The sequence below is a fragment of the Coturnix japonica genome, chromosome 1 (assembly GCF_054131305.1).
Source record: "Coturnix japonica strain WE chromosome 1, WE-NBRP24, whole genome shotgun sequence".
Taxonomy (NCBI): Eukaryota; Metazoa; Chordata; class Aves; order Galliformes; family Phasianidae; genus Coturnix; species Coturnix japonica.
In genome coordinates this window covers 69,255,851-69,279,999 of record NC_140663.1, presented here as the reverse complement: position 1 = coordinate 69,279,999, position 24,149 = coordinate 69,255,851, and the positions used below count along the sequence as shown (strand labels likewise).

The 24,149-nt window shown below is 46.1% G+C and overlaps 4 protein-coding genes across 22 annotated transcripts in view; all 4 read left to right on the top strand.

Moving 5' to 3' along the window:
- The window catches only part of PRR5 (proline rich 5), a 69,367-nt gene extending 68,143 nt beyond the window's left edge, over positions 1 to 1,224 (top strand). For all 19 annotated transcript variants that reach the window (XM_015870299.3, XM_085544048.1, XM_015870282.2 and 16 more), the window contains one exon: positions 119 to 1,224. In XM_015870299.3, the coding sequence (XP_015725785.1) occupies positions 119 to 666 (548 nt within the window). In that variant the 3' untranslated portion in view covers positions 667 to 1,224. The remainder of the gene's footprint in view (positions 1 to 118) is intronic.
- Positions 1,225 to 5,659: 4,435 nt separating this feature from the next.
- LOC116653823 (uncharacterized) lies at positions 5,660 to 10,507 on the top strand. Its single transcript, XM_032446480.2, has one exon. The coding sequence runs from the start codon at positions 9,467 to 9,469 to the stop codon at positions 10,337 to 10,339; it is 873 nt and encodes a 290-aa protein (XP_032302371.2). The 5' UTR covers positions 5,660 to 9,466; the 3' UTR covers positions 10,340 to 10,507.
- LOC146762507 (uncharacterized) lies at positions 10,507 to 11,640 on the top strand. The gene is made up of 3 exons (XM_085543941.1): positions 10,507 to 10,653; positions 10,985 to 11,076; positions 11,168 to 11,640. The coding sequence occupies exons 1-3, from the start codon at positions 10,611 to 10,613 to the stop codon at positions 11,480 to 11,482; spliced, it is 450 nt and encodes a 149-aa protein (XP_085400067.1). The 5' UTR covers positions 10,507 to 10,610; the 3' UTR covers positions 11,483 to 11,640.
- A 3-nt stretch (positions 11,641 to 11,643) lies between these two features.
- LOC116654144 (uncharacterized) lies at positions 11,644 to 13,423 on the top strand. The gene is made up of 4 exons (XM_085543888.1): positions 11,644 to 12,002; positions 12,095 to 12,201; positions 12,362 to 12,475; positions 12,627 to 13,423. Exons 1-4 carry the CDS (start codon positions 11,889 to 11,891, stop codon positions 13,225 to 13,227), a joined length of 936 nt encoding a protein of 311 aa, XP_085400014.1. The 5' UTR covers positions 11,644 to 11,888; the 3' UTR covers positions 13,228 to 13,423.
- Positions 13,424 to 24,149: the final 10,726 nt, after the last annotated feature.

The window sequence follows — 24,149 nt, the reverse complement described above, 5'->3', positions numbered from 1 at the left end:
CACAAGGACAGCTTCTTGATATTTGGACCTTGACTTTTATTTTGAACACACATCATTAGGAATACCACAAAAATAGGAGACTTCATAGATTTTATTCTGGATCTTTCTTTACTTACAGAGAAGCGGTTCTTCAGGCGTTCGAAGTCAGGTGACATCCTCGCCAAGAACCCCGTGGTGCGATCGAAAAGCTACAATAATCCACTGCTGACACCAGTAGCTGAATATGAAACAGAGGGTATGGCTGCCAATGGGACAAGCATCCGAAGACACTCCGTTTCAGAAATGACTTCCTGCCTGGAGCTCCAGGGCTACTCCAACCTCACCACCATCATGGACAACGGTTCTAAGAGCTCCATGACAGCCACAAAAAACTTGCTGTCAGACCAGGAGAGGTCCAGTGCTGGGTCAGCACAGTGCTCTGGCAAACTCAGCACAGTGGAGCAACAGAAAGGACACTTCCACTCAATGGACGACCCACATAGGTCTTTTGAGCTGGACAGGGACCCTTCCTTGATTCCTGTTCCTTCTTCTAGCCCTGAGAACATAGTGGATCAGATTTTAGAGTCAATTGACTCTGATTCTGAAGGCATTTTTATTGATTTTGGCCGGGGCTGTTCCAAATCTTCAGCATACAATGTGGACGTGAACAGACAGAGCGTCTTGTGAAGGACAAAGCCTTGGGTTTTAGAATTATACAAGAAAGCTACTAACATATTGAGTCAGACCACGGGCAGAAACTATGTGTGTCTAGGGCACAACCTCAGCTGTGTTGAAGTACAGAAACGCAACAGTTTACAACAGGCAGGAATCAGCTGCCTGGAGGGAGAAACCGTGATGATTTCTCCCTGTCTCCATCCTCTGCGTTCTGATTTCTTACCATCTTTCTAAAGGTAGGGATTCACAAACTAACAGGTGTCTGGTAAAATGCTGTTGCTACAACAGGCAGCGTCTATTCAGTAATGCTGCTTAGGAAATGACTCAAGAGACTCCCGTAGAAAGGCAGGTTGTTCTCTGGACTGTAATACATCAGCTAGAGCACAGAAAGTTATCCTTTTAAAAAGAAAAACAGAAAAAAAACAGAAGCTGTAGTCCTTCATACCACAGAATACAATGATAAAGAAGTCTCTTTTAATCTTTTCTTGTACGTCTTGTATGCACTCCTTCGCCCATCGGTGAGTTAAGAGTTCTTGAAGAAAGGCAAATAAATGGAAATGTGCTACCTGGTGTCGTGCGATGCCTGATGTCTTCTATTCTGCTTTGTGGTTGGTGCTTTGTGTTTGTGAGAGGGTTGTCTTGAAACTGGTTCTTAAGACCGCATTAAGACATAGCACTTCGAAGAAATCTGTGTGCTGCTGATTCCTGGAGCATCCATTGAGGGGAGAGTTTCCAGCAGAGTTCAACTTAATTTTTTTACTAAGTAAATAAAAATATGGCATCTCGGTGGGCATCTCCATTATATATTTATATTCTTAAAGGAATTCCATAATGCATGTACTGCAAAAAACAGCAGATGATCCCACTGCTCACAGAACCATAGTATCATAGAATGGCCTGGGTTGAAAAGGACCGTGATGATCATCTAATTTCAACCCCCCTGCTATGTGCAGGGTCGCCAACTACCAGACCAGGCTGCCCAGAGCCACATCTAGCCTGGCCTTGAATGCCCCCAGGGGTGGGGCATCCACAACCTCCTTGTGCACTCATGAGCTGCTTTCTGACCATGGTGATGCCTCTCTCCTCCTACGGTGCTGCACTGGAGCACACCCAGGTGCACTTTACTCCTACAAGGCAGAGCAAGCTGATAGTTCCCTCACATCTGAGGCTTTTCAGGGTCCTACCAAGTATTGGTATGTTTGCCAGCCAAAAGTGGTATTGCCAACAGGTGTTTGCCTATTCTGTCCTCAATGAGGAGTGCAGGAAGGCCACAGTCTCAAGGCATGTTTGGGGCCATATTTGGCTCTGTACAAACTGCAAGAGAGACAGGAGGTCTTGGTGTAATTTGATCTGATATCACAGGATTGGTGACTACCAAAAGTGGAGAGCTCAAGTTTTCTTCCCTTTTATCCTCCTGAACTGTCACAAGCTCCCATGTTACTGCCCCCAGCACCTGCCCTCATTCCTTCTGGCAAATGCTGTCCTGTTTCCCAAATCACTGTTCAGGCTAGAGAAAAAGAGTATCTACTGTCTTCTTCTAAGAACATGATCCAGGGCAGGGCAAAGGATTGGAGTCCCTACAAGAACATTTTGAAAACAGTGAAGCAAGGCCTCTGCGCACCTTATTCCTTTAGGAACCATTAAATGTCATGAGAGTCATAAGCTTACTTGATCACCAGGGAATACTTAGACATCGTTTCAACTCAGAAAGAAAGAGACTGCTAGGAGCCTTCCCTCCTGAGCCTCTTGCACAGTTAGGACCCTCCTCCATGACTGAAGATTCTGAATCTCCTGCTGTGCTGGAAGTGAATGAGCTGCTCCTACTCTGCATGCACATGAAAATCCTCCTTCAGCTGTTTTGAGAGGATATTTAAGGAGGGGGCTAAAGACAGCAGCTGCTCCTGCAGAGTATTTTGTCTTTGTAACCATGCGGTTTGAATTGAGCTTTTACATCCCTAATTCTTACACTTAACATGGACTGTTTAGGATCAAAGCTCTAGCAGCAGAAGGATCTTCTGTAGGCACGTAGACTCTTCATCAGATACAGACTGAAAAAAACAAAGCAAAGCCAAACAAAGCAAAGTAAAGCTAAAGCCCAGCCCAGCACACAAACCTCTGATTACCAGCTGTAATTGGGTTGAATGATTATTTAAGGAAGTTGAGTGCAGGGCTGTTGAGCTTCACTTAGTTCTTAGGGGGTGGTGGTGTGTACTGTGAGCTCTTGTGCTGAGCAAAAGGGATTGCGTTTGTATTCATTTTTAGGATGAGGGGGATCTCAAATGGCTTGCGTTTAAGTATGTTAACTGAATGATGCTCTTGCTGTGGTCTAGAGCTAGCTGAGCTAAACTGGCATCTTTCTTAGCAAATGAGGTATTCAGAGAAGCCCGTTTTGTCTGCTATGCAGAGGCTGCTAGTGGGATAATGACTAAAGAGGGAGCAAAGCCATTCTGCCTCTAAGGATTCAAGCTACAGTTTCAGGACTATTTGCTTAATTAAAGGAAGCATTGGGCTCAGCAGGCTTGCAAGGAAGAACCTGAAAACATGAAGCTAGAATGAAGTTCCTTACTGTAGCAGACAAGTATGACTGCAAACTGAAAAACTGAATGTGGCAGTCTACATAGATATGAGACCATAGTGACCTGTGACTTTACTACTGATAATCTAAATGTGATCAAATTAGCGGTGTGCTATTCCTAGAGACAAGCCATGGAGGCATTCATGCTTCAGCAATGGAAGAGTTTGGAGCTGTCCATCTCCTACTGCCCTGAGTATAACATACAGGCATGCAAGAATGTGAATATATCTGGTCTGTCTCCAAAGTTCTAGATAGAGGTGTGTGGATTGCCTCTTTATTAGGATATATCCTGTGAGAGTATCTCCAAAACGATGACATCAGAAGGGCCTTTGTGATAGGTTTGGCAGCAACTGTTTTAATGATGTCTTGCAATGTGAAGCAACACGTAATTCTTGGTAACCCCACAACTGACAGGTTTGTGTATGTCTTATCGCAGTGTTTCCAGAAGCACTTAAAGACTGCTAGAAATCTGTTTCCATCCATCCAGGAACTTTTCTTAAAGCAGTAGAAGTTTGAGGAAAAATACCAGATAAAGCTAGAGCTGGCAGTGCTGCAAACAGCATATGCAGCCATTTTAATAATACATAAATCCTCACCTCCTCTGGCAGAATAAAATGCTTATTAACAAACGGAGTCTTACTTGCATCTCTCAAAAAAGGAAATCTTCTTAAATGGGAACGTACTCTGCCTGGAAGTGCATTCTAACATTGCTCTCTCTCCAAATTGCTGTGCTCAATGGTTTACAAGCACAGGACCAAGCACCCTGTTGCTGTAATTGCATGCTGCAATTCCTATCTTCTCCAAGGAAAAAGCACTAGCGGTGCAAGTGCCTGGTAGCTGGACCCACTCCACGGCCCAGCAGTACCATGGCCTTCCTTATACCCCTGTGTCCTGCCATGAGAAACTGAGCTCATGCACTTTGTACAGTTTCTGGATCCCTATTTCTGTGCAAAGGGAAATGATGGCCCTTGGGGCTGGTGGAGCATGCCACTGACCTACTGTCTAAGTGTCATAATTACGTTGGCATTTTTAATATTCTTCAGGCAGGTTAAAGTGACTGCTAATTAAATAATGAAAATGGCCCCATATCTCACGTGTTGTACCCTCAGGTCTTGCGCTGCATAATTGGATTAGCAGCAGGCTGGCTGTTGCCTGCCCATAGCAGGATTACTGACCTGGGATGGGCTGCCAGCAAGCTCTGCCAAAACCAAAGAGAAGGGAAAGGTGCGCAATGAATGCCCACAGGGCTGCTGGTCACTGGTTGCTGCCTTTGAAGAATCATGTATCTGATTATAAGTTTATATTTCTATTACAGGTAGTCTACATCAGTGTTTTCACCCTGAAGACTGCTAAGTCTTCCAGAATATTTATTTATTTTTTACTATTTGGGGATGAAGTAATCATTTATTTTATTTTTTCAAAGTAAATAATTTTGGGAAGACATTTAGCTAGATTTCAAAGGACGCTTCCTTTACAAACCCTAGAACTTTGATTTGGAAATCAGGATTTGCAGGGAATACTTAAGTCACTCTTAGTGTCTTCACAATGAAGATTAGTCTCAGAATCAAATTGCCAGACTGGAACTGGGAAAGCAAAATAGCTTAATTCTATGTCTTCAGCAGGCTTTTCACATGGCTTTAAGTCACTTAATAACTCTGTATGTCAGCTACCTATTCAGAACATGCGGATAATGTTCTTATCAGTCTTCAAATTGTCGAGTGTATTGTCTGTTGCTCCAGCGTTTCATAATAAAGCGTTCTTGAGGAGAGGAGACAGCATATTAGGCAATGATTGAGTGTAAATTAACAGTGCAGTCCCAACTTCTCTCTATTTGTTGCCATCATATCCTTCTAATGGAGCCGCAGCACTGAATTAGGTCTATACATGCTAAGTAATTTTCACTTATGATCCATCCTCTGTCTATCTCGATGCATTGTTTGGCTTTCCTCCTTAACAGCAATCCCCTCTGACAGGCTTACAATGGCACTGGGCTCTGTTCCTTTCCCTGATAGTGCATATATAATAGAATCATCATAGAATTATAGAATGGCATACATTGGAGGGGATGTTAAAGATCATCTATTTCCAATCCCTCTGGGATGGACAGGGCTGCCAACCACTAGGTCAGGCTGCCCAGGGCTCCATCCAACCTGGCCTTGAAAGCTTGAAAGCCTCCAGGAACGGGCAACCTGTTCCGGTGCCTCATCACCCCCTGAGTAAAGGTCTAACATCTAACCTAAGCCTATCCCTTTATGTATATATATATCATAAATATACATCCCTTCATATATATATGTGTGTGTGTGTGAAGCGCTCAGAGCTCACAGTATTATGTTTGTGTGTATAAATATACATACATATATATATATATATACACATAAAATATTGTAAAGGGATATATATATACATATAAAATACTGTGAGCTCTGATCGCTTCCCTTTTTCTTTTTTTCCCCTTTGAATACACATTACTTTGTTGTTATCAACATCAAGCTTCTTGCTGTACATTCTTCTAAATAGTTTAGGTCCCTATTCTGTCCTGAATATACTCAGTGACTCCCAAGAGCAAATATCTCTGCTTCATGCTTCATCCATCTTTTTCAGCTGAAAAAATAAAGGAAGGCATTAGGCTTGATTTCTGAAGAGGAAAATTTATCTTCCCACTTCCAGCAGTTTTGTGGAAAATTGAGATCATAATATTATATTCTTTATGATCGCTCAAACAGATTTTTGCCAGGTACAGATGTGAAGCTTACTCTGTGTAAGTGCCTGGCTTATAACCTCTGGCATGTGATAAAGCACAGGTAAGGTGCATGTGTTCCCCAGCACAGGGGCTGTCTATCATATAAGACTTCATCTACTGTGAATTATTTAGCTACTTGCACCATAAACCTGATGGATGTGCAATCATCTGGAACAGTGATATGCTGCAGCTGGTCACCTCTTGGGATGTTCTCTGGCAATCTCATTGCATGGTAAAGTAGTGGTATAGAAGTGGAAACAGTGCACCCCAAAAATGGAAGCAGAGTGGTATCTGGGTAGTAAACAGGCCAAAGATGAAAAACTTTTAATGGAAAACTGAAGCGACTTCAAATGCAGCTCCCACCCCACATCTCTTCCAATGGCACTGTAATTTCCTTATTGTTAAATCTTGTTTCTTTCTCCCTGAGGGAAAAAATAGAAGTTATTCAGAGAAGAAAACTGCAGAGCTGAGTTGTTCTATCAGACCCAGCTACGTCCAAACACATCTGTGGCACTGCTGGTCCCCCACCTCCTCTTTTGTTCTACTTCCTCTAAACGTGAATTCTTCTAGTGGCAAACAGCTCCAACAGTCTGTGCTGCAAGTTTGAGGATGGAGACATAAATGAAGGTGGTGCTACTCAAAATAGCTGTGTTCCTTATTCCTTCTACCTGCAGCACTTTCTATTGGGATGAAAGTGTCCTCTAAATGTGCTCTCCAGGTGAACATACCTGAACCACAGCATCTGATCAAATGTACCCACTTCCCTGCCTCCGGTTGTTGGCATTCAGAAAGTTACTACACTCTAAATGTGTTCCCTGACCTGCTGTGCAGGGCTGACTCCAGGCTTCTGCTCTGAGCAGTGTGATGCTGGGCTTGGTGCCAGCAGAAATGCGGACGCTCTGTGTGTCACTTAAGATCACTCATCAATAGACATCATTGCTGCTGTCCAGGCTCACTAGCATTGCAGCTTCCTTTATTTGCATCCTCCCTTTTTGCAGTGGATTGATTTGTACAGTTTTACAGTGTTACTATCCTAACTGGCCACTGGATTGCACCATTGCTCCAAATAAAAGCATCTGAGAGTTGAGGATCCAGCTCTGCTCTGCCTCTTGTACTTCAGCTCTCCCAACTCATAAGTTGGCTTATTTCCATCTCTTTCTGAGCTTTCCCAAATTAAAATAATGTGATTTTTAATCCTCTCTTTCTGGTATTTGTCCAGTACAGTGGAGCCTTCAGATGCTGCCTATGATACCATGATAATTGGAGAGAAACAGAGCATTATAGAGCGACTAGCTTCTTTTTTCCACATTGCAACTGAGCAGTATTTTACCATGATAGTAAAAATAGACAGACAGTAAGGGTACAAAAACAAAAAGAAAAACCAGGCATAGAAAAACAAGATCCATAAATTCTTCAATGCCTACAAAACTCAAAGAATTTGCTTCTAACATAAGCATGTTATTGTCAACAGCTGCATCACTATTAGGCTTGTTCCCTTTCCTAAACATTCCTATTATTGTCATTTCTCAAGGTTGTCATAGTCACTGTCTTGACAGCACAGACACTACACTGTAAAAACTGTCAGAGAGGCCAGTTGATTTTCTCCATCTTCTGACACTTGCAGGTCTTTAATATCAGCCTGTCATAATGCCAAAAAGAAAGGTGGGTGCTTCCTCCTTCGGTGCTGCTCCCGTGACTTCCAGCACACACACTTTAATCATTAATCTTATACTCCTATGAAATCCTGGCTTTTGTGCCCTTGGAGCCCCACCCCAGAAAATGCTGCTGGTAGAAACCTAGTGCAGAGTTAACATTAGTCAAATTAATCCTTTATGTTCTACAAAGCTGATCTAGTTTTCTTTCTGAAACTTTCTTTTTGTGACCCTTTTTGAGAAGGGAGCTGCAGTATGTGTAAGCCTCATTCAGTGACAGGGAAAGGTGAAACTCAGCTGCCTAAAACAGACCTCTCTGCACCTGGACTGTTTGTAGGTCCCCTGCTACAGCAGATGAGTGCGATGGGCAGCAGTGTTTCCTGCAGTGTGCAACTTCTTTGATCCTGTATCAAGATGAAACCAAGAGAGAAGAACAGGAGCCCAAACCAGGCAATGGTACAGCCTGTACATGGACTCAGGGCTACCCTACGGACACAATTCAGCACTTGCTCTTGGAAGACATCATATCATAATGGCTGTGATTGCACAGCCATTCCACTGGCCAGTACTAAATCATAGATGACAGCATCACAGAATGGTTTGAGTTGGAAGGGCCATCTAGCTCTGAACCCCCTGCTGGAGGCTGGGACACTTCCAACAAATCAAGATGCTCAAAGACCCCTGCAAGATCTCTTCAAAGTGTAGGGGAACAATACTTCCTCCAGGTTAATGTCCTCAAAGATTGCATCAGCTCCAGCCCTGCATCCAGACATTACGAGACAGTATCTATCAACTCTTCCATAAAGTTTGTGTCCTCCCACTTCGTGATCTCCAGTTTAATATTAAAACAGAACAATGAGGTGTCCCCCCAAACTTCTTTTCTCCAGACTGAAACAAAACCAGTTCCTTCAGCCTACCTTCATAGGAGTAGAGACCCGGCCCTTGGGTCAACACAGAGGCCTTCCTCTTCACTCTCTCCAAGAGCTTTTCAACCTTGCTCTGCTTTGCCACAAGTCACAAGTCCAATCCAGGCTGCCATCACCAGAAACCCAATCCCTATGCTGGGCATGCACGTCAGCCTCCTGTCTGCCCATCTGAACACAGAGACAAAGATGACCCAGTAAGCACAACACAGCGTGTGTTCCTAGCAAACACTGTATGGTTGCCGATCACCCAGCCCTCTCACTGGCCAAGACCTCCGCAAGGCCTCTCTGCCTTTGAGAGGCTCAAAAGCTCCTCCAGGGTAGCTCTGTCCTCAAACTTTGCATCAACTCCAGCCTTGCATCCTGCGTCCTTTGCCTCCAGATCACACCTGGTAGTTACAGAGAAAGCGCTTGATCCTGTACAGAGGGGGGTAATTATAAAGGCTTTGAGAACATCATTGACTTGGTTGGATTGCATTCTCTATTTCTAAAACACCAAACAAAAGCTAAGGAACCAAAGACTGGTTGCACACCTCCTGTTTATGCAATCAGCACACTGTATTTAGAGTCTTTCTCCAATCTGAACACAAAGAACAGCCTCTGAGCCACTGTTGACATTGCAGAGCATGGCCTGGGCACACAGATACTCCCTGACACAAGCTCTGCTATGCAAATTGCACAACACTGGCAAAGGTGGCCACAAACTTCGAAGAGACTGCTATTTGATTCAGGTACCAGGGCTCAGGAAACTGATTTCCAGCCCATCTGCAGAAGCAGAGGGACACCAAGGAGTCCTTCAAAGAGCTGCTCTTGGTAGCACACGAGGAAAGGAGAAGCAAAGCCTCGGTGAGTGCTGGTCACCTTCCAAAGTAGCTTTATTTGCCTCTCAACTCAAGTTCAATCAGCTGTGGCTCAGGGCATGACCAGCAACAAGTGCTGCTCAGTGACATCAGCTCAGGCAGCTCCAGCCAGCCCGGCCTTGGGTACCACATGCTGCTGTGACTGTAATGACACAAGGGCATCTCCCACTGGATCACCCTGGCAGTGCCAGCAGAATCGCCTTGCCAGCAGGCAGGGAGAACTCTGGCTCACTGCACAAATGGCTGCGCGTGCAACCTTTGTTCATTGCGAGAGCGGACACACTGACACGGAAGCTTCTGCTTCTGATGTGCCGGAGCTGGCCGAGACCTCAGGCTCCACTTCCACTGACCCAGCAGGACAGGACCAGGCACCATCTGGCCATGCTGCTGGAACATCAACAGTGGAAGGACAAGATTCACCAATGATTCCTGATGAAGAGGAATCCAAAGGTTTACCTCTGAGTTGCTGTGAGGAAAGCACTGGCAAAGCCAGTGTCTTCTCACCACTCAGCTTCCGACAGGAGCTCTGGGTACTGGCTGAATGTGAGCAGGTGAAGAGCCTGTGGAGGGGCCATGGAGGAAACTGCACTGTAATTGATGAGGAACTGTCTGTGGTGGAGGTCCTGGCCAAGGAAGTGCCTGTGAGAGCATTTGGGTGTACAAGTATGAAAAGCTTTGTTCAGCAGCTCAACCACTACGGTTTCACCAAAGTGCCACGGGAACTGGAAAGATCTCCATCCCTTCCCGAGTTTATGGCTGAGGAAGAAGCCACTGCTTCTCATAGGAAGGTAAGTGTATCAACCCCACGCAAAGCAGCTCTCACGGCTGCTCTCACAGCTCTCACCTTTGGCAGCACCAACACGCTGGGTTCCAGAAGGGCTGTGTCCGGCAAGAGCCGCCACCCTCCTGCTTGGGTACCCTCAGCACTGTGAGGGTGGCACGGAACGGCCATTGTGACTTGCGGGCTGAGGAACAGAGCTGAGGCTGCAGGGCCCAGGCCCAGTTCAGTGCGACTTGGTGAGGTGAGCAGGGAGGAAGGGGCTGTCTGAAGCTGCCGAGGGAGAGAGGAGGGTTCCCCAGCGCTCGGGGTTCTGAGCTGCCAACTCATCCTCGTCCCGCTTCTCCCATAGGTTGGCACACAGAGGACAAAGCCTGGTTTTGCTGGGACAAAGACTCTGCGAGTGCTCGCCGCTGATTCACACGATGTCCGAGGGGACACAGGAGGCCGCCGGCTCGACTGAGCTAGGTGAGAGCAGAGAATCCCTGCACGCAGCTCCCCGCCGCCGGGCAGAGTGGTGCTGGGGGTCTGCCTGCAGTGGAGAGAGGAGGTGGTGGCACGCAGGGGCTCCCATCTGCCGCAGGCAGGGCCCATCTGCTCCTTGGCCAGGGGGGCTGCGGTTGGGCTGTGGCTGACCACTGGCACTGCTAAGCCTAGGGTATCCCTTCCCCTCCATGGCCTCCAGCCCTGCCCTTCAACTGGCACAGCTGGCACAGCTGGCACAGAGCAGCCCCTGGGACAGCCCCCGGGGGCACCTGGCCCCACAAGGCACTCACGACTGTTACTCTCTCCTCTCCAGCATGCGTGCTCTGTGGCCAAGTGGATGACAAGCCATCCATCTTCGGCAAGAGATACGAGATGTATGGGCTGTGTTTCCATGCATATTGTGTGGTGAGTTCCCTCGTGGCTCCTGACATCTTCCTCCAACCAGTGGTTCCCTCCTTTCTGCATTAACAAAATCAGGCTCTTTCCTCCTGTTCAGGGATTTGCCAACGGTCTTTGCCAACATGGCATAGACAGTCAAAACAGGGGACTTTTTCACAATGAACATCTAATTGACATGATGAGGGTGGCAGCGCAGAAGGTGAGCACCAGACCGGAACAGGGAGCTTGGTGCCAGGAGAGGCACGGCGAGCTCAGCCTGGTCCCCAGAAAGCAATCCCAGCCCCTCCTCCCAGCTCCAGGAGAAATTCCTGCTCTTGCAGACCAGCCCTGTTCACCAGGCAGCTCTGCACAGAGCCACCCAGCCCTGCCCGCATCCTGCGCCCTGCCCAGAGGTGCAGGGCCCGCTGCGTAGGCCCTGAGCCTGCAGCTGATGGGGCTGCTCTGCTCTTTCCAGCTTTGCTTCGTCTGCGGCAAAATGGGGGCCAGCGTCACCTGCGCAGAGCCGGGCTGCACGCGGAGCTTCCATTTCCCCTGTGCCCAAGAGGGTCAATGTGTCACCCAACACTTTGGAGACCACAGGTAAGGGCTCCAAGCTGTCACCCGTGGGCCTCCAACCCCTGCTGTCAGCACCAGCCAAAGCAGCGAGGAACACGCTGTGACGCCTCCCAGCAGCCTGACAGAGCCAGAGCCAAGGCCTGGGGCTCCTTCCTGTTCCTCTGCCCTCCTCGCAGCCCTTCTCACCTTGCCCATCCCTTCCATCTTCCCCCAGGTCCTTCTGCTGGGAGCACCTCCCGCACCAGCCAGTGGAGACAGCACCGATGCCGGACACCACCTGCATCATCTGCTTGGAGCCCGTGGGCGACAGCAGGTCATATGTCACCATGGTGTGCCCAGCCTGCCAGCACGCCTGGTTCCACCGGGCCTGCATCCAGGTAGGAGCCCTCCCCTCGCCCCGCGGGCACCGCAGGCGCTCAGCAGCACCAGGCCCGGCTCACACTCAGCGCTGCTTGCGTTTCTGCTGCAGAAAATGGCCAAGAGCGCTGGGCTTCGCTGTTTCCAGTGCCCTCTCTGCCGAGACAGAGAGAGCTTTGTACAGGAGATGATCAACTTGGGGATCTACATCCCAGTCAGGTTGGTGTATTTCAGCCAGCTCTCGAGACGGGAGGGCACAAGAGCTGTGCCCGCCCAGGGACTGCCCCGGCAGGCCTGGCCCTTTGCTGCAGGGCTGGCTTTGTTCAGTCTTAGTCTAGAGGCACTCAGAGCTCATCACATTCCCACTCTTCTCTGGCAGGAAACCCAAGTGGGAGCGCAACCGTGCCTACGCAGCACTGGGAGTTCGGCACAGACGCTGTGATGCCAGCGACTGCCGTCACCCCCATGGCAGGGAGCAGAGAGAGGGAGAGGGGTGAGTGACCTCAGCTGCCCTCTGGGGCTCTGCGTGGCATCGCAGCCTCACCACAGGCTGCGGGAGCACAGACCGAGCACCAGAGCTGTGCCGGGCACTCCCTGGCTCAGGGCACTTTGTCCTCACGGCCACAACCCGTTGCTTTCCACAGGCCCTGGGAGCTGCTCCTCTGCAGCTCCTGCGCTGCACAAGGCACGCACCGACTGTGCTCCAACCTGAGTCCCAGCACCACCAGCTGGGAGTGCAACGCCTGTGCTGGAGAGGGCACCGGTAAGAGGCCAACAGCCGCGTGCTGCCGGGCTGGGGCCAGGCGAGGCCTCGCTCCAGTCCCTTTGGCCCACGACGGATGGGAGCCCGTCCCACCACGGGGCTGGAGATCTGTCCCGCTCACCTTCCTGTCTTTCCTTACAGCCTCCGGCACCAACCCGGACAGCGCTGGCCCCAACACCGCCAGCCAGCAGGGACCGGGGCCGTCCCAAAGCTCCGCAGGACAGCAGAGCAGCAGCTCCGACACCACCAGCCAGGCACCGTCGGAGCCGGATCCCACTTCCCAGGTGCCTGAGCTGCTCTCCGGGCAGCCGGGGCGGGCGCGGACTCGAAGCCGCTCGCCCCTCGATCGTCGGGCTGCAGACACCGACAGCCAGCCCCGAAGACGCCTTAGGAGCCGGTCCAGGCGGCGAGGGCCAGCCCAGGGGCGAAGCCGCTCCCGGGCATCACATCGGGCCCGGCGCATCACCAGCCGGCCCCGCTGATGCCGTAGGAGCAGCCGCGTCCAAGCTCCGCTTCCTATCCAAAGTCATCACGGAATTGTAGGGGTTGGAAGGGACCTCTAGAGATCATCGAGTCCAACCCCCCTGCCAAAGCAGGTTCCCTACACAAAGTCATCAAGTCATTTGAATCCATCCCAATAAAACTGAATTCCATCATACCACTGTCAGTTTTCTTCTGCTCTGCCCTTCCTGAGCTGGGCAGCTTTAGGGGAGTCAGTGTCCACAGAGGTGCTCCAGAACCGTGGGGATGTGGCACTGAGGGACGCAGGCAGTGGACTGGTGGGGGGGGTTGGACTTGATGACCTTGGAGGTCTTCGCCAGTCTTAATTCCATGACACAAGTATCCGAAGGGTTTTGGGTACTCACTTACCTTCACTACTACTCACATGGAAGACAATGCAAAGTCAGCCTTAGTTTAGGTGCTGCTCCCGCCAAGAACACGTCCAGCCAGAGCAGCCTTGTGGGAACAAAACGCCCAGCTGAACCCCGTGGTTTGGTGGTACAAATCCAAGCTAAGGGCTTCGAGCTGCTGTCAGCCCACACACTGCTCCACAGCCAGGAGTGCCCAGCCCCGACAGCAAGCGCAGAGTCTGACAGTGCACGCTGTGCTTACATTGGGAACCCACGGTGCGCTGCCACCGCTGCATTTCAGTAAGGGTAAGCAACCCATGCATCAGTTTGGGGGTATTCTTTAATCGCTCTGCTCAATTAGAAACCCCACATCGTGCCAAGCATCTCAGTAAGTGAAACTGCTCTTAAACATCACATCCCCCTGGGAGCTGTGGCTGCCCCTTGGCCCTGCCCTGCAGGAGGCTCTGAAGGAGTGCCCCCAGAAGAGCAGCCCATGTGCCTGGGCCACACAGGGAGCAGCTGCCAGGCCAAAGAGGAGCTGGCAGGCAGTGAAGCCACAAGACATGCAGGCAGCAGCACCCCTGGGGCACCCACCAGCCAATCTCCTTAAGATTGACCCCCTGTAAGCCCAGGGAGGTGATGCTCGCATCCTGCCAGGCCCTGCTGCAGCACCAGTGCTGGAACAGTGCCAGGCTCTCCTCCGCTCCATGCTGCCTCCAACCAGCAGCCTGAAGCTGGCTGCCACTTGCGTTCCTCCACCACAGGGCACTCTGCTCTTTGTAGTCCCTACCTACACACCAGGTGCTCCTCAGCAGGAGTTCCTGCAGCACCCAGAAACACCACAGCTGCAGGCTCCCTGGGCCGCCCTGACTTTCCAGGGCTCCTACTTTGCAATGGCCATGAGGGCAGCAGCCATGATGATGCCACCAGACTGGCAGCCCCAGGCAGCCCATCACTGCCCAACACGCATCTGCAGCCAGCACTGTGCAGATGCAGGCCATAGGACGGCCCCATAGTGCTGGATACATTGCAGGCAGTGTCTCAGCTGCCCCTACTTCCTTGTCCCTTGTCATTGAATCCAGATCTCCCTGCCTTTAGTTCAAAGCCAGTTCCCCTTGTCCTATCACCTACACACCCTGGTCAAATGCTCCCTACCACGCACAATCTCTCTCTCAGTGTTGGAATGATGCCATGAGGTGTCCCCATCGCCTTCTCTCCTCACTTTTCCCTTTTGCCTCAATGATTTTGCCTCACAAGAAGCACAGGAGTCACAATAGAATACTTCTATCATTTGTACTCAAGAGGTGCAGGGACATCTGCCTTGGATTCCACATATATATATATATATATATTAAATTTGCTCACTTTGGCTTAAGAAGTAATGGAATATCTCTAAACTGGGGAAAAGCAGCTGAAAATTAGGCAAAGATCTCACTGTTGCAGCTAATGGTGGGAAATGGGGAAGAAGTGGGGCAGATGACACCAAATTGGCTGGGAGTGTGGATTTGCTTGGGGGTAGTGAGGCCCTACAGAGGGATCTGGACAGGCTGGAGAGCTGGGCTGATGCCAATGGGATGAGGTTCAACAAGACCAAATGCCGAGTCCTGAGTTTCACCTACAGCAACCCCGGGCGACGCTACAGGCTTGGGGCCGAGTGGCTGGAAGACTGTGTAGACGAAATGGACCTGGGGGTATTGATTGATGCTCGGCTGAACGTGAGCTGACACTGCGCCCAGGTGGTCAATGGCATCCTGGCTTGCATCAGAAACAGTGCTGCCAGCAGGAACAGGGAAGTGATTGTCCCCCTGTATTCAGCCCTGGTGAGGCCATACCTCGAGTAATGTGTCCAGTTTTGGGCCCCTCTCTGCAAGAAAGACATTGAGGCCCTGGAACGTGTTCTAAGGAGGGCTACATAGCTGGTGAGGGGTCTGGAGCTCAGGCCTTATGAGGAGCGGCTGAAGGAGCTGGGATTGTTCAGCCTGGAGAAGAGTAGACTCAGGGGAGACCTTATTGCTCTCTAATAACTTCCTGAAGGGAGGTTGTAGTGAGCTGGGGATCGGCATCTTCTCTTGCGCCATTAGTGATAAGACCAGAGGGAATGGTTTCAAGCTATGGTAGGGGTGATACAGGATGGACATTAGGAGGTATTACTTCTCAGAAAGGGTGGTGAGGCACTGGAATGAACTGCCCAGGGAGGTGGTGGAGTCACCAACCCTAGGGGTGTTCAAGGAAAGACTGGACATTTTGTTGAGGGACATAGTTTAGTGGGAGCTATTGGTAATAGGTGAATGGTTGGACTGGATGAAACTGTAGGTCTTTTCCAATCTCGGTGATTCAATGATTCTATGATTCTAAGTAGGTGTGCATTCATCCACCCTATTTATGACTGAGTATGCCCAAAGGGGCATTAAGATATATTGAGTCCTTGAAAAAGTGTGAATATATATGTCATTGTACTGCATATGTATGTCTTAACTGTTCAAACGTATAACTTGAACTCTAAGTGATTGTGCTTACTTGTCAAGTCGCCCAGTACCTATCATGAGGAACAAAGGAATGCCTCTTTCTAACACCACATTGGAGTTAGAGTGTTCTTCCAGGATTTTGGACAACAGTTCATTAAAATGCAAGACCGAGACTGAGACTGTCCTAAGCAGTTCTACACCAACAATCAGTAAAAGGAACTGATGAACTTTTCAAGGACTGCCCTGAGATGTACCATCTATTTCTCACCCCCCTTATACCACTGCTTTTGCTAGTACATCTATCAAGATCTGATCACTTGCTCCTTAAACGAGTTATTCAGTCTACTGGCATTACTCTAGTTTGACACTGATTATTCTGTCTAAAATTAATCCTCCCTTAACTGGAATCTAAGCATTTAGTACTTCTTATGTGGCAAAAATATTAAACTATAAAAATAATATGAAGGAAGATGACGTTGTCTCTTCTCTCTCTCTCTCTCTTTTTTTTTTTTTCCTTTTCCTTTTTTGTCTTTTCTTTTTGAAGTCTGAATTTTACAGCCTCGTTTCTGTTGTCCATTGGAGACGAAGAAAATCGAATGAAATATTTTCTTGTGAAAAGTGATGAACTCAGTGTAATTTTCTGATTAGTGTCTGATTTGTTCTGATGCATTTAGCTCCTTCTGATGCAAATGAGTTGTATGAAGTAATTCAAACACAACCCTATGTATTTAAGGGACAGGAGACACCATGGAGACACAGGAGACACATATTTTGAATGCCTTTGCAGATGAAACAGCAACTCTGCTTTTAATGCTCCAGGTTATTTTGCCTTGTTACACCACCAAAGCAGGTGGTGCTGAAAAGCACAACAGCTCAATTATGCTGTGCTTTTTTCAGCCCATCATCTTTCAGCAGAATATTTTTAGTGGGTTGTTTAATGCTAAGAGATGTGGAGAAGTGGGGCAAGGGATTGTTGCTACTGTTTTTTACCAACGGGCCACAAAGATGCCTGGAAGCAGCTCCTTTTTGAGTAAAGGCTGAGTAACCTGGGTCACTTCAGCCTGGAGAAAAGAAGACTGAGAAGGGATCTGATAAATATCTAAAAAGAGGTGGGAGACAAATGGATGAGGCCAGGCTCTTCTAGGTGGTGTGTAGTGATAGGACAAAGGGTAATGGTCTAAAACCTGAACAGAAGATGTTCCATTCTGAGATCTGGAAGAACTTCTTTATGGTAAGGGTGATTGAGCACTGGAACAGCTTGCTCATAGAGGCTATGGAGTCTCCTTCTCTGGAGATATCCAAGACCCATCCTAGCTGTGCAATCTTTTGAGGTCCCTTCTAACACCTGAGATTCTGTGATTCTGTGGTTCTGTGAAATTGATTGATTTACCGTTCAACAGAGCTTTCTATAAAGAGCTTCACAGGATCCTCCAGACAGTGAGTATCAGAAAAAGAAAATGTGGCACCCCTGGGTCAAGGTTAGCCTTTAGGAAAGCATTACCACAAAGAGAAAAGGGTTCAAACAATAGTCAGCATTGGGTATGTTGCCCTGTTAAGAGGAAAAAGTAAATTGCTATGTTAAGCTAGGAGAAATTCTCATAAAGCTCTCCTAAAAATCTGAATTAAGCCCCTGTCCTGCCTGTAGATGGGCACTACATTATCAATGAGGAAAACCAACTCACTAACACAAGAATCCCAGACTGTGCTCAGGTGACGGTGCAGTGCTCCCTGCCTGCCTGGCCCTGTTCCTGTTATTTTCTAAATGGCAGGACTAATTTTGATCTCTACACTGAAGCACGGCAACATTTTGTGTTATGTGTAAAGAAATATTTATCTCTTTTAATATGCTTCTTCCTCTCTGAAAAACTTCTTAAGCTGTATTTTCCTTTCATCACCAAAGCAGGAAAGATGCTTTCATCTTCCATCCCTAGTTATAGTTCCCTCACTTCTTCTTTATTAAAGCAAAAATGTCCCCTTTTAGTAGCAGTGTTGTTCAGAACTTTGTTGGGAAATTCTTTGCCCTTGGTAATGCCTCTGACTCCTGAAAGGAAATAGGTAAACTCTCTAATTTCAAAATATCTGTGATAAAAAAAGCTGTGCTCAGCTCATGGGGAGCACAACGACAAATATATACTGCACAGTATTGGCCCACACCCTGCAGCACCTGCAGAACAGAGGACGGAAACCAGAGAGCCGAGAATTTCTCACAATAAGAAAGTAGCAGAGATCTTGCAAACAAGTTTGATGATTATTTTGTTTTACCCTCAAGAGAAATACATAAAGAGTACGTATGAAAGAGACTACAGAAAACTGCAGGAGTCTCTGAAGTCTCCTTCCAGAAAGCCTTCATGGTACCAAGGCCTGCTATGTTCCTGTATGTCATACCAACAGGGTTGTTGTAGATTTCATTTCAGAAACTGTTCTTTCATACATGGCTGTTCAATTTCTTTGGCCTGAATGAACTTTTTTTCAAGACTGTAAAAGGATCCACAGCCCTTTTCTGGTGGTTAATGAAGAAAGTGCACCATTTTCCTAATTGCTCTAATGAAGACTGAGGCACCTTGAAGTGTATGCAGCATGAAAATGATAGAAAAGAGAACAGCTTCTTGTTGTTACTTGTGGATTTCTTTACATTCAGGAGTGTGTTTGGGATTGCTTACCCACCTCTAAACAGCCTTCTACAGGTATCTTGCCATTGCAGTTGTTTATCCTATACCCTTCATATAAGGCTTTGTTATACATACAATGATAACATACAAATGCTTTTCTACAAACACCTGTTAATCAAACACTTTGAATATCTTGAAGACCAGGGTAAAATTTTCCAGTTTTGAAGATAGCTCCTTTCTTTCTTTTTTTTTGTTTTTCTCCAACTCTTGAACTTCTGAATTTGGCTCTATTTTATTATTTCAGTTGACACCAGACCAGTTCAGACTGTTGCTAACTGATATCAGCTGAACTAAAATAAGCTTGATTTCAATTAAAATGATCACCTTGGCAGTCTTCTGCATGGGCTCGACTGAATATGTTTAAAATCATCCATCTCAGCAGACCTTGCTTATGCGAGACACTTATGAGCCAAAGGAGACTGAGCCAAGGATACGTTCTGCATTTCAGATAGAAAAGCTAAAAATGCAATAGTAAAATTGGAAGAAAATAAAAATGAAAAGATCCAGGTTACATGTTTACTAATTAAATAACTATTGATAGTTTAATCTTAACTATTTTTCCTATCAGAGAATGACATTCTATATATTTCTGTCTTGCAACTCACTGGTTCTTTCTTCCCACCCCTGCAAGCCTCTTTCCTTGTCTGAAGCCCCAGTGCCTGTGATATTGCATTCAGAAAATACCAGCTGAGTCCTTTTTAGCATTGGTGTAAATAGCTAAATTCAGGGCTATTAAATCTTTTCAGCTTTGTTTTCACAAGTTTTATAGGCATAGAAATGCTATGGCATATTTCAACTCTGTGATCAGTTTGATTGTCCTGATCTCTTTGGTTAATAAATACATAGTGTTCACTCTGCTTTGTCAGGTTGTGGGTATGTGAATGCGTGTGTGTGAGAGGAAATTCAATGAGCTTCAGTGCTGAGAGCAGCATGTCATTTCTTGCTCCTCTCAAAGCAAATAGCTGTGATTACAGTTCATGCCCACGAGGAGTAAAGGCTCTTAATGTGTGTCAGACTTGGGATTCTCAGGTTGCTGCTTTGACACCTGACATGGATAGCAATGTGTGGTGCTTCTGAATTTCTTTAGTGGACTTTGAGCAACACTTGCAGCCACAGTGACGTTCTCTGCACACTCTTAATTAGCACCTCAGTATAACAACTACATACATGTAGTGGATTTCACACAACCAGAAGCAAAATTACTGAAGATGAAAACCAGTCAGAAAATCTTGAACCCCTATTCTGTGTGCTTAAAATAATCTCAGACCAGACATAGTTCTTAATGCATCACACGCATTGGCAGATGGAATCTTCAGTTAGCCTAAAGGTTTTGATTCTGAAATAGAAACAATTATGCCATGAAATAAAGTTCATTTCTTGAAGCATAAAACTTATTAGAACTTTAGAATTCCAGGTAGTGATTTGATGATGTGGAGACGTAATGTATAAAATCTGTTATTAAGTCTGAGTAAATCTTTTTCTTTCTGGAACCTGGAAATCCATGCATCAGTTCTTTGGTGCAGTTCTGGAGTCTGCTTCCTCACTTATTTATGAGCTGACCATCGTTTTTGTTTTTGTTGGCTATTGCAGCACAAAACGCATGTAGTCTGTTTTGTCTGGTTACCCTGGGGGCAAAGATCTGCTCAACCTCTTCTTTCATCTGGCTTTGGCAGACAGCAAAAGTAGGCTCATTACAATGTGATGCTGAGCCTCCTGCTGCCAGTGAAAGCTTTTTATTTTAAGCAATGTTTTCTGCATTGCAATGCTGAAATGAAATGCTGCCAGCCTGAATGATGCAGTGTACTTGTGTCCTCTTCACCTCAGCTACATACTCACCTCTTCAGTACAAACTTTCTTTTTTTTTTTGTTCTAATTTCCACATAACACTTCACCTCCGGAGTAAACCCGCGAGAAGAAAGGTAGTAATCACACAACTGATGCTTGCCAGCACCTTCTCTGTGCAGCCTGCTGGGCTATAGATGCACTCTACAGAGCGCTTTGCAAGGCAAGGATCTATCCCTGAGTGCTTGTTATGCACTGCAGTCCCACTGTTCATTAAAAACTTTGTGCCAGCTGAGGATATTATTATTAGCACTAATTGGTGTATAGCTCAGCCAGCTTCACTTGACATGAGGATGCTCATCAGTCTTCGATGCTGAAGAATCTCTCTCTTTGAGAGTAACAGCACTTTGTGCAACTTTCCTTAGCCTCTCACACCTGCCAAATGCATTTGCAACATCATCAAAAAGCATCCCCTAACTTTTGGTCATCATAATAATATAGTACGAGTTCCAGAAGAGAAATTTGTTTTTCCTAAATAAGTTTCAGAAGAATGCTGCCACTCATGATGCACACTGTACTATTTTTAAAGATCACTTTCTAGAACAAATATCTCTGGGACTTCAATGTGTGAACAGAGATCAATGTTTTACATACTGGAACAAGTTGTTTCAGCTATGCCTGTGTCTTGCCAAGAAACAGCAAAGCTAAATGAAAATGCTAGTACAAAAATGATAAGCATGAAAATAATAGCACAGAAATGATAGCATTTCCTTTTCTTGCCAAACACTCATTTCTACTCCTGTGTGTTCTTTCCTGGTGATGGAGTCCTCAACAAATCTCATTTCTTCTTTACCACAGAAAAAGAGATTCAGTGAGATGGCATTCTTGTCCTGCATTCATATGTGACAAAACCTTAACATAAGCAAACGGGACAAAAATTGTAATTTCAAGAGAATTTGTGTAACATATGAAAGATGGATGCACTTCAGTGTCTATAATTACAGGTCTCTTTCTGCCCATAATTACCTAATGTACTTGAAAGGTGGGAAAATCAGTACAGGGTGATGTTTTGAGTTTTTTGTTTGTTTGTTTGTTTTGGTCAAAATATAATTGATGATGGCTACTTAAATAGGCTTTTGATTCATATTTTAAGTTTCAGAGCATTTCTCATGGTGACTGACTATAATTCACAGCAATGGATAACAGCAGTTCCTAGAAAGCAGGAACTGATTTTGACTTTAGCTTTCAGTTGGCAAGTTACCAATTACTTCTAAAAAAGCTTCGACCACTGTGTGTGGATGTACATACTGCTGGCCCTATGGCAGTATGAGATGGCAAGATAGCCAAGGTATCAGCTCTGTTCTGCTGACGTAACTCACTCTGCAGCACAACTTACAGGTCTGCTTTGAAGGGTTTTGATCATCTCAGATTTAATGAACTTCCTGAGCAGAGAATTTTATGTGCATATATTATTTAGCAGTAACACCCAATTGGCAGCAGACACAATAGATGCTGATTGATGGGTTTACAAAGAAGTGTACTAACTACAAACTGTGCCCAAAATTCCCTCTCTTTGGCAAGAACTGATCAAACGTGAAGTAAAACAACGCAAATATCAAAGCACATTCGTCAAATCTTGAATGAAAATCTAAATGAAATTCACCATGCAATGTATGAATATATGTATAGGCCTGGAGATTTTAGTGCAAAGCAAAACATTTATTTGCAAGTTTGGAGGCATGCTTCCTGCCTCAGCCTTTTTTCCTTAGTACTGAGAAACTTATCTAGCTTACAGCTTCCAAAGATAGTGTACAAAGGCTTCTAAAGCCACCATTAATTGCAGTAAGCAGATTTGCAAAATCCTTTCTCTTCTGCGCAAAGATCTTCATCAAGCCTCCAATTCAGCTACCTGGAAGACTATTTGTTGTTATCTGATATTGCTGGAAACTCAGATGTCTTTATTGCTAGAATCAAACTCAACAAATAAGAAACTGCTATCACGCACTAAAATGCAGGCATGCAGACAGGATAAGGGATGTTAGAATGACACGTGGATGAGGTTCCCTTTAGGCTGTAAGGTGTGCTCAAGTTATTTGATCATAATTGTATTGGTTTGTGGATTTTTGGCAGAGTGACACAGGAGACTGTACTCAGCCTGTGCTCTCAGGAAGACCTCCTAGTAAGGTTGTCTAACTCATTGTTGCCCCTGCATTGCTGCCTGGTTTTAATAGGTTTCTCAGATTTTAAGTTACTGGGGAGCCAGTTCAATTCTGTTCTACATTTGTGAAAATTCTTGCACAATGAAGCCCAAAGCTTGCATTCCTATAGTGTATATAAAGGAGTAAAATGCTACAGCCCAGGGTTGATTAACAGCATCTAAAGAGCATGCAAAATTTCCCTTGTAGATTTGAGACTTTCCGAAAGAAGTTTCTGTCTAACCACTGTAACTTTCAGAGAATTTCTAAGGACTTCACACCTTCTTTTTAGTTTTTCCTGCTTTACTTCCATTGGCTTTTGCCTTTTCCAGATACAGTGGTTGTTCATAGTAATAAGCCCTAAGAGACAAGACAGCGTAATACTTCTGAAAATACAACAGATGCTTGTAATATCACTGCTCTCTCTGCAGGGATTTCTGTAAACTGATTTCCTGCCTCACTCAGCATGTTAACATCCAGGAGCAGAATATTGCTTGTTGAATTTATAATGGAGTGGGGCATTCCAAAAATTGATCCATGGGGCCATAGAAGTATAGAAATTCCAAACTATATGTCATCAAGCTGCCTTTTCTTTGCTGGTTCTCAAAGATAATTCAGTTTGCATTTACAGGCTACTCTGAATAATCTTTACTCCATGCATCCTTAGCAAGAAACTGTCAAGAAGAATGATTATCTGCCAAGTACTGACATGTTTGGGAATATTCAGCATGAGGTTTAGCGTGTTATTCAAGTGAATGATTTCTTTTGTCACCCTTGAAATATGCATTGTCACTTTGGCAGCCTCTGGGTCCAAGAAGGTGTGCAGTGCAACGAGACATGTAAGCGAACTTGAATCAGGCAGAACAGTGTGCATGATAAATGAGAAAAATAAGTCACCAGGAAAGCCTGGGATACCAGTAGGAGGGACAGAAGGGACAGGAGGGACTCTCAGTCTTGGGTGAGCTGGGAAGATTGGGCTGATTTTATTTTCTACTTCCTTTACAGATTTCTGGGTGCATGAAAGGGATTAGAGAGAAAATAAGTATGAAAAATATAGAAGCCCATGGGAAAACAAACAAACAAACAAACAAAATAACCCCACTAAAGTCTTGGCTTCCAACATTCACTTCTTTTATAGCATTATTTTGTCCTCTTCATCTCCCCAAACTTCCTGGTGCTAAATAGAACCAGTAGCAGTAACAGTACCAGCTTCTATATTCACTCGTTAATTGTCTGCTTATCCCACCCATACCTTAAGTACTTTATGAACACCATTCATCATGTGTTCAGCTTTTTCAAACACTCTGGACACTTTAAATCAATCCACAGACAAACCCTTCCTCCTCTGCACCTCCTCATCTTACGAAGCTACAGCGCCCAGCAAGGCTTTTCTTTGCTCCTTATTTCTGGCACTGATGAACTGTAGATATTATCCAGGTTAT

Excerpts from the sequence above, each read along its gene's own strand:
- LOC116653823 (XM_032446480.2), top strand. The coding sequence starts at position 9,467 with ATGACCAGCAACAAGTGCTGCTCAGTGACATCAGCTCAGGCAGCTCCA.
- LOC116654144 (XM_085543888.1), top strand. The coding sequence starts at position 11,889 with ATGCCGGACACCACCTGCATCATCTGCTTGGAGCCCGTGGGCGACAGC. Across the intron at positions 12,202-12,361 it reads GGGATCTACATCCCAGTCAG|GAAACCCAAGTGGGAGCGCA; the intron begins GTTGGTGTATTT and ends CTTCTCTGGCAG. Across the intron at positions 12,476-12,626 it reads GAGCAGAGAGAGGGAGAGGG|GCCCTGGGAGCTGCTCCTCT; the intron begins GTGAGTGACCTC and ends TGCTTTCCACAG.
- LOC146762507 (XM_085543941.1), top strand. The coding sequence starts at position 10,611 with ATGTCCGAGGGGACACAGGAGGCCGCCGGCTCGACTGAGCTAG. Across the intron at positions 10,654-10,984 it reads CGCCGGCTCGACTGAGCTAG|CATGCGTGCTCTGTGGCCAA; the intron begins GTGAGAGCAGAG and ends TCTCCTCTCCAG. Across the intron at positions 11,077-11,167 it reads GTTTCCATGCATATTGTGTG|GGATTTGCCAACGGTCTTTG; the intron begins GTGAGTTCCCTC and ends CCTCCTGTTCAG.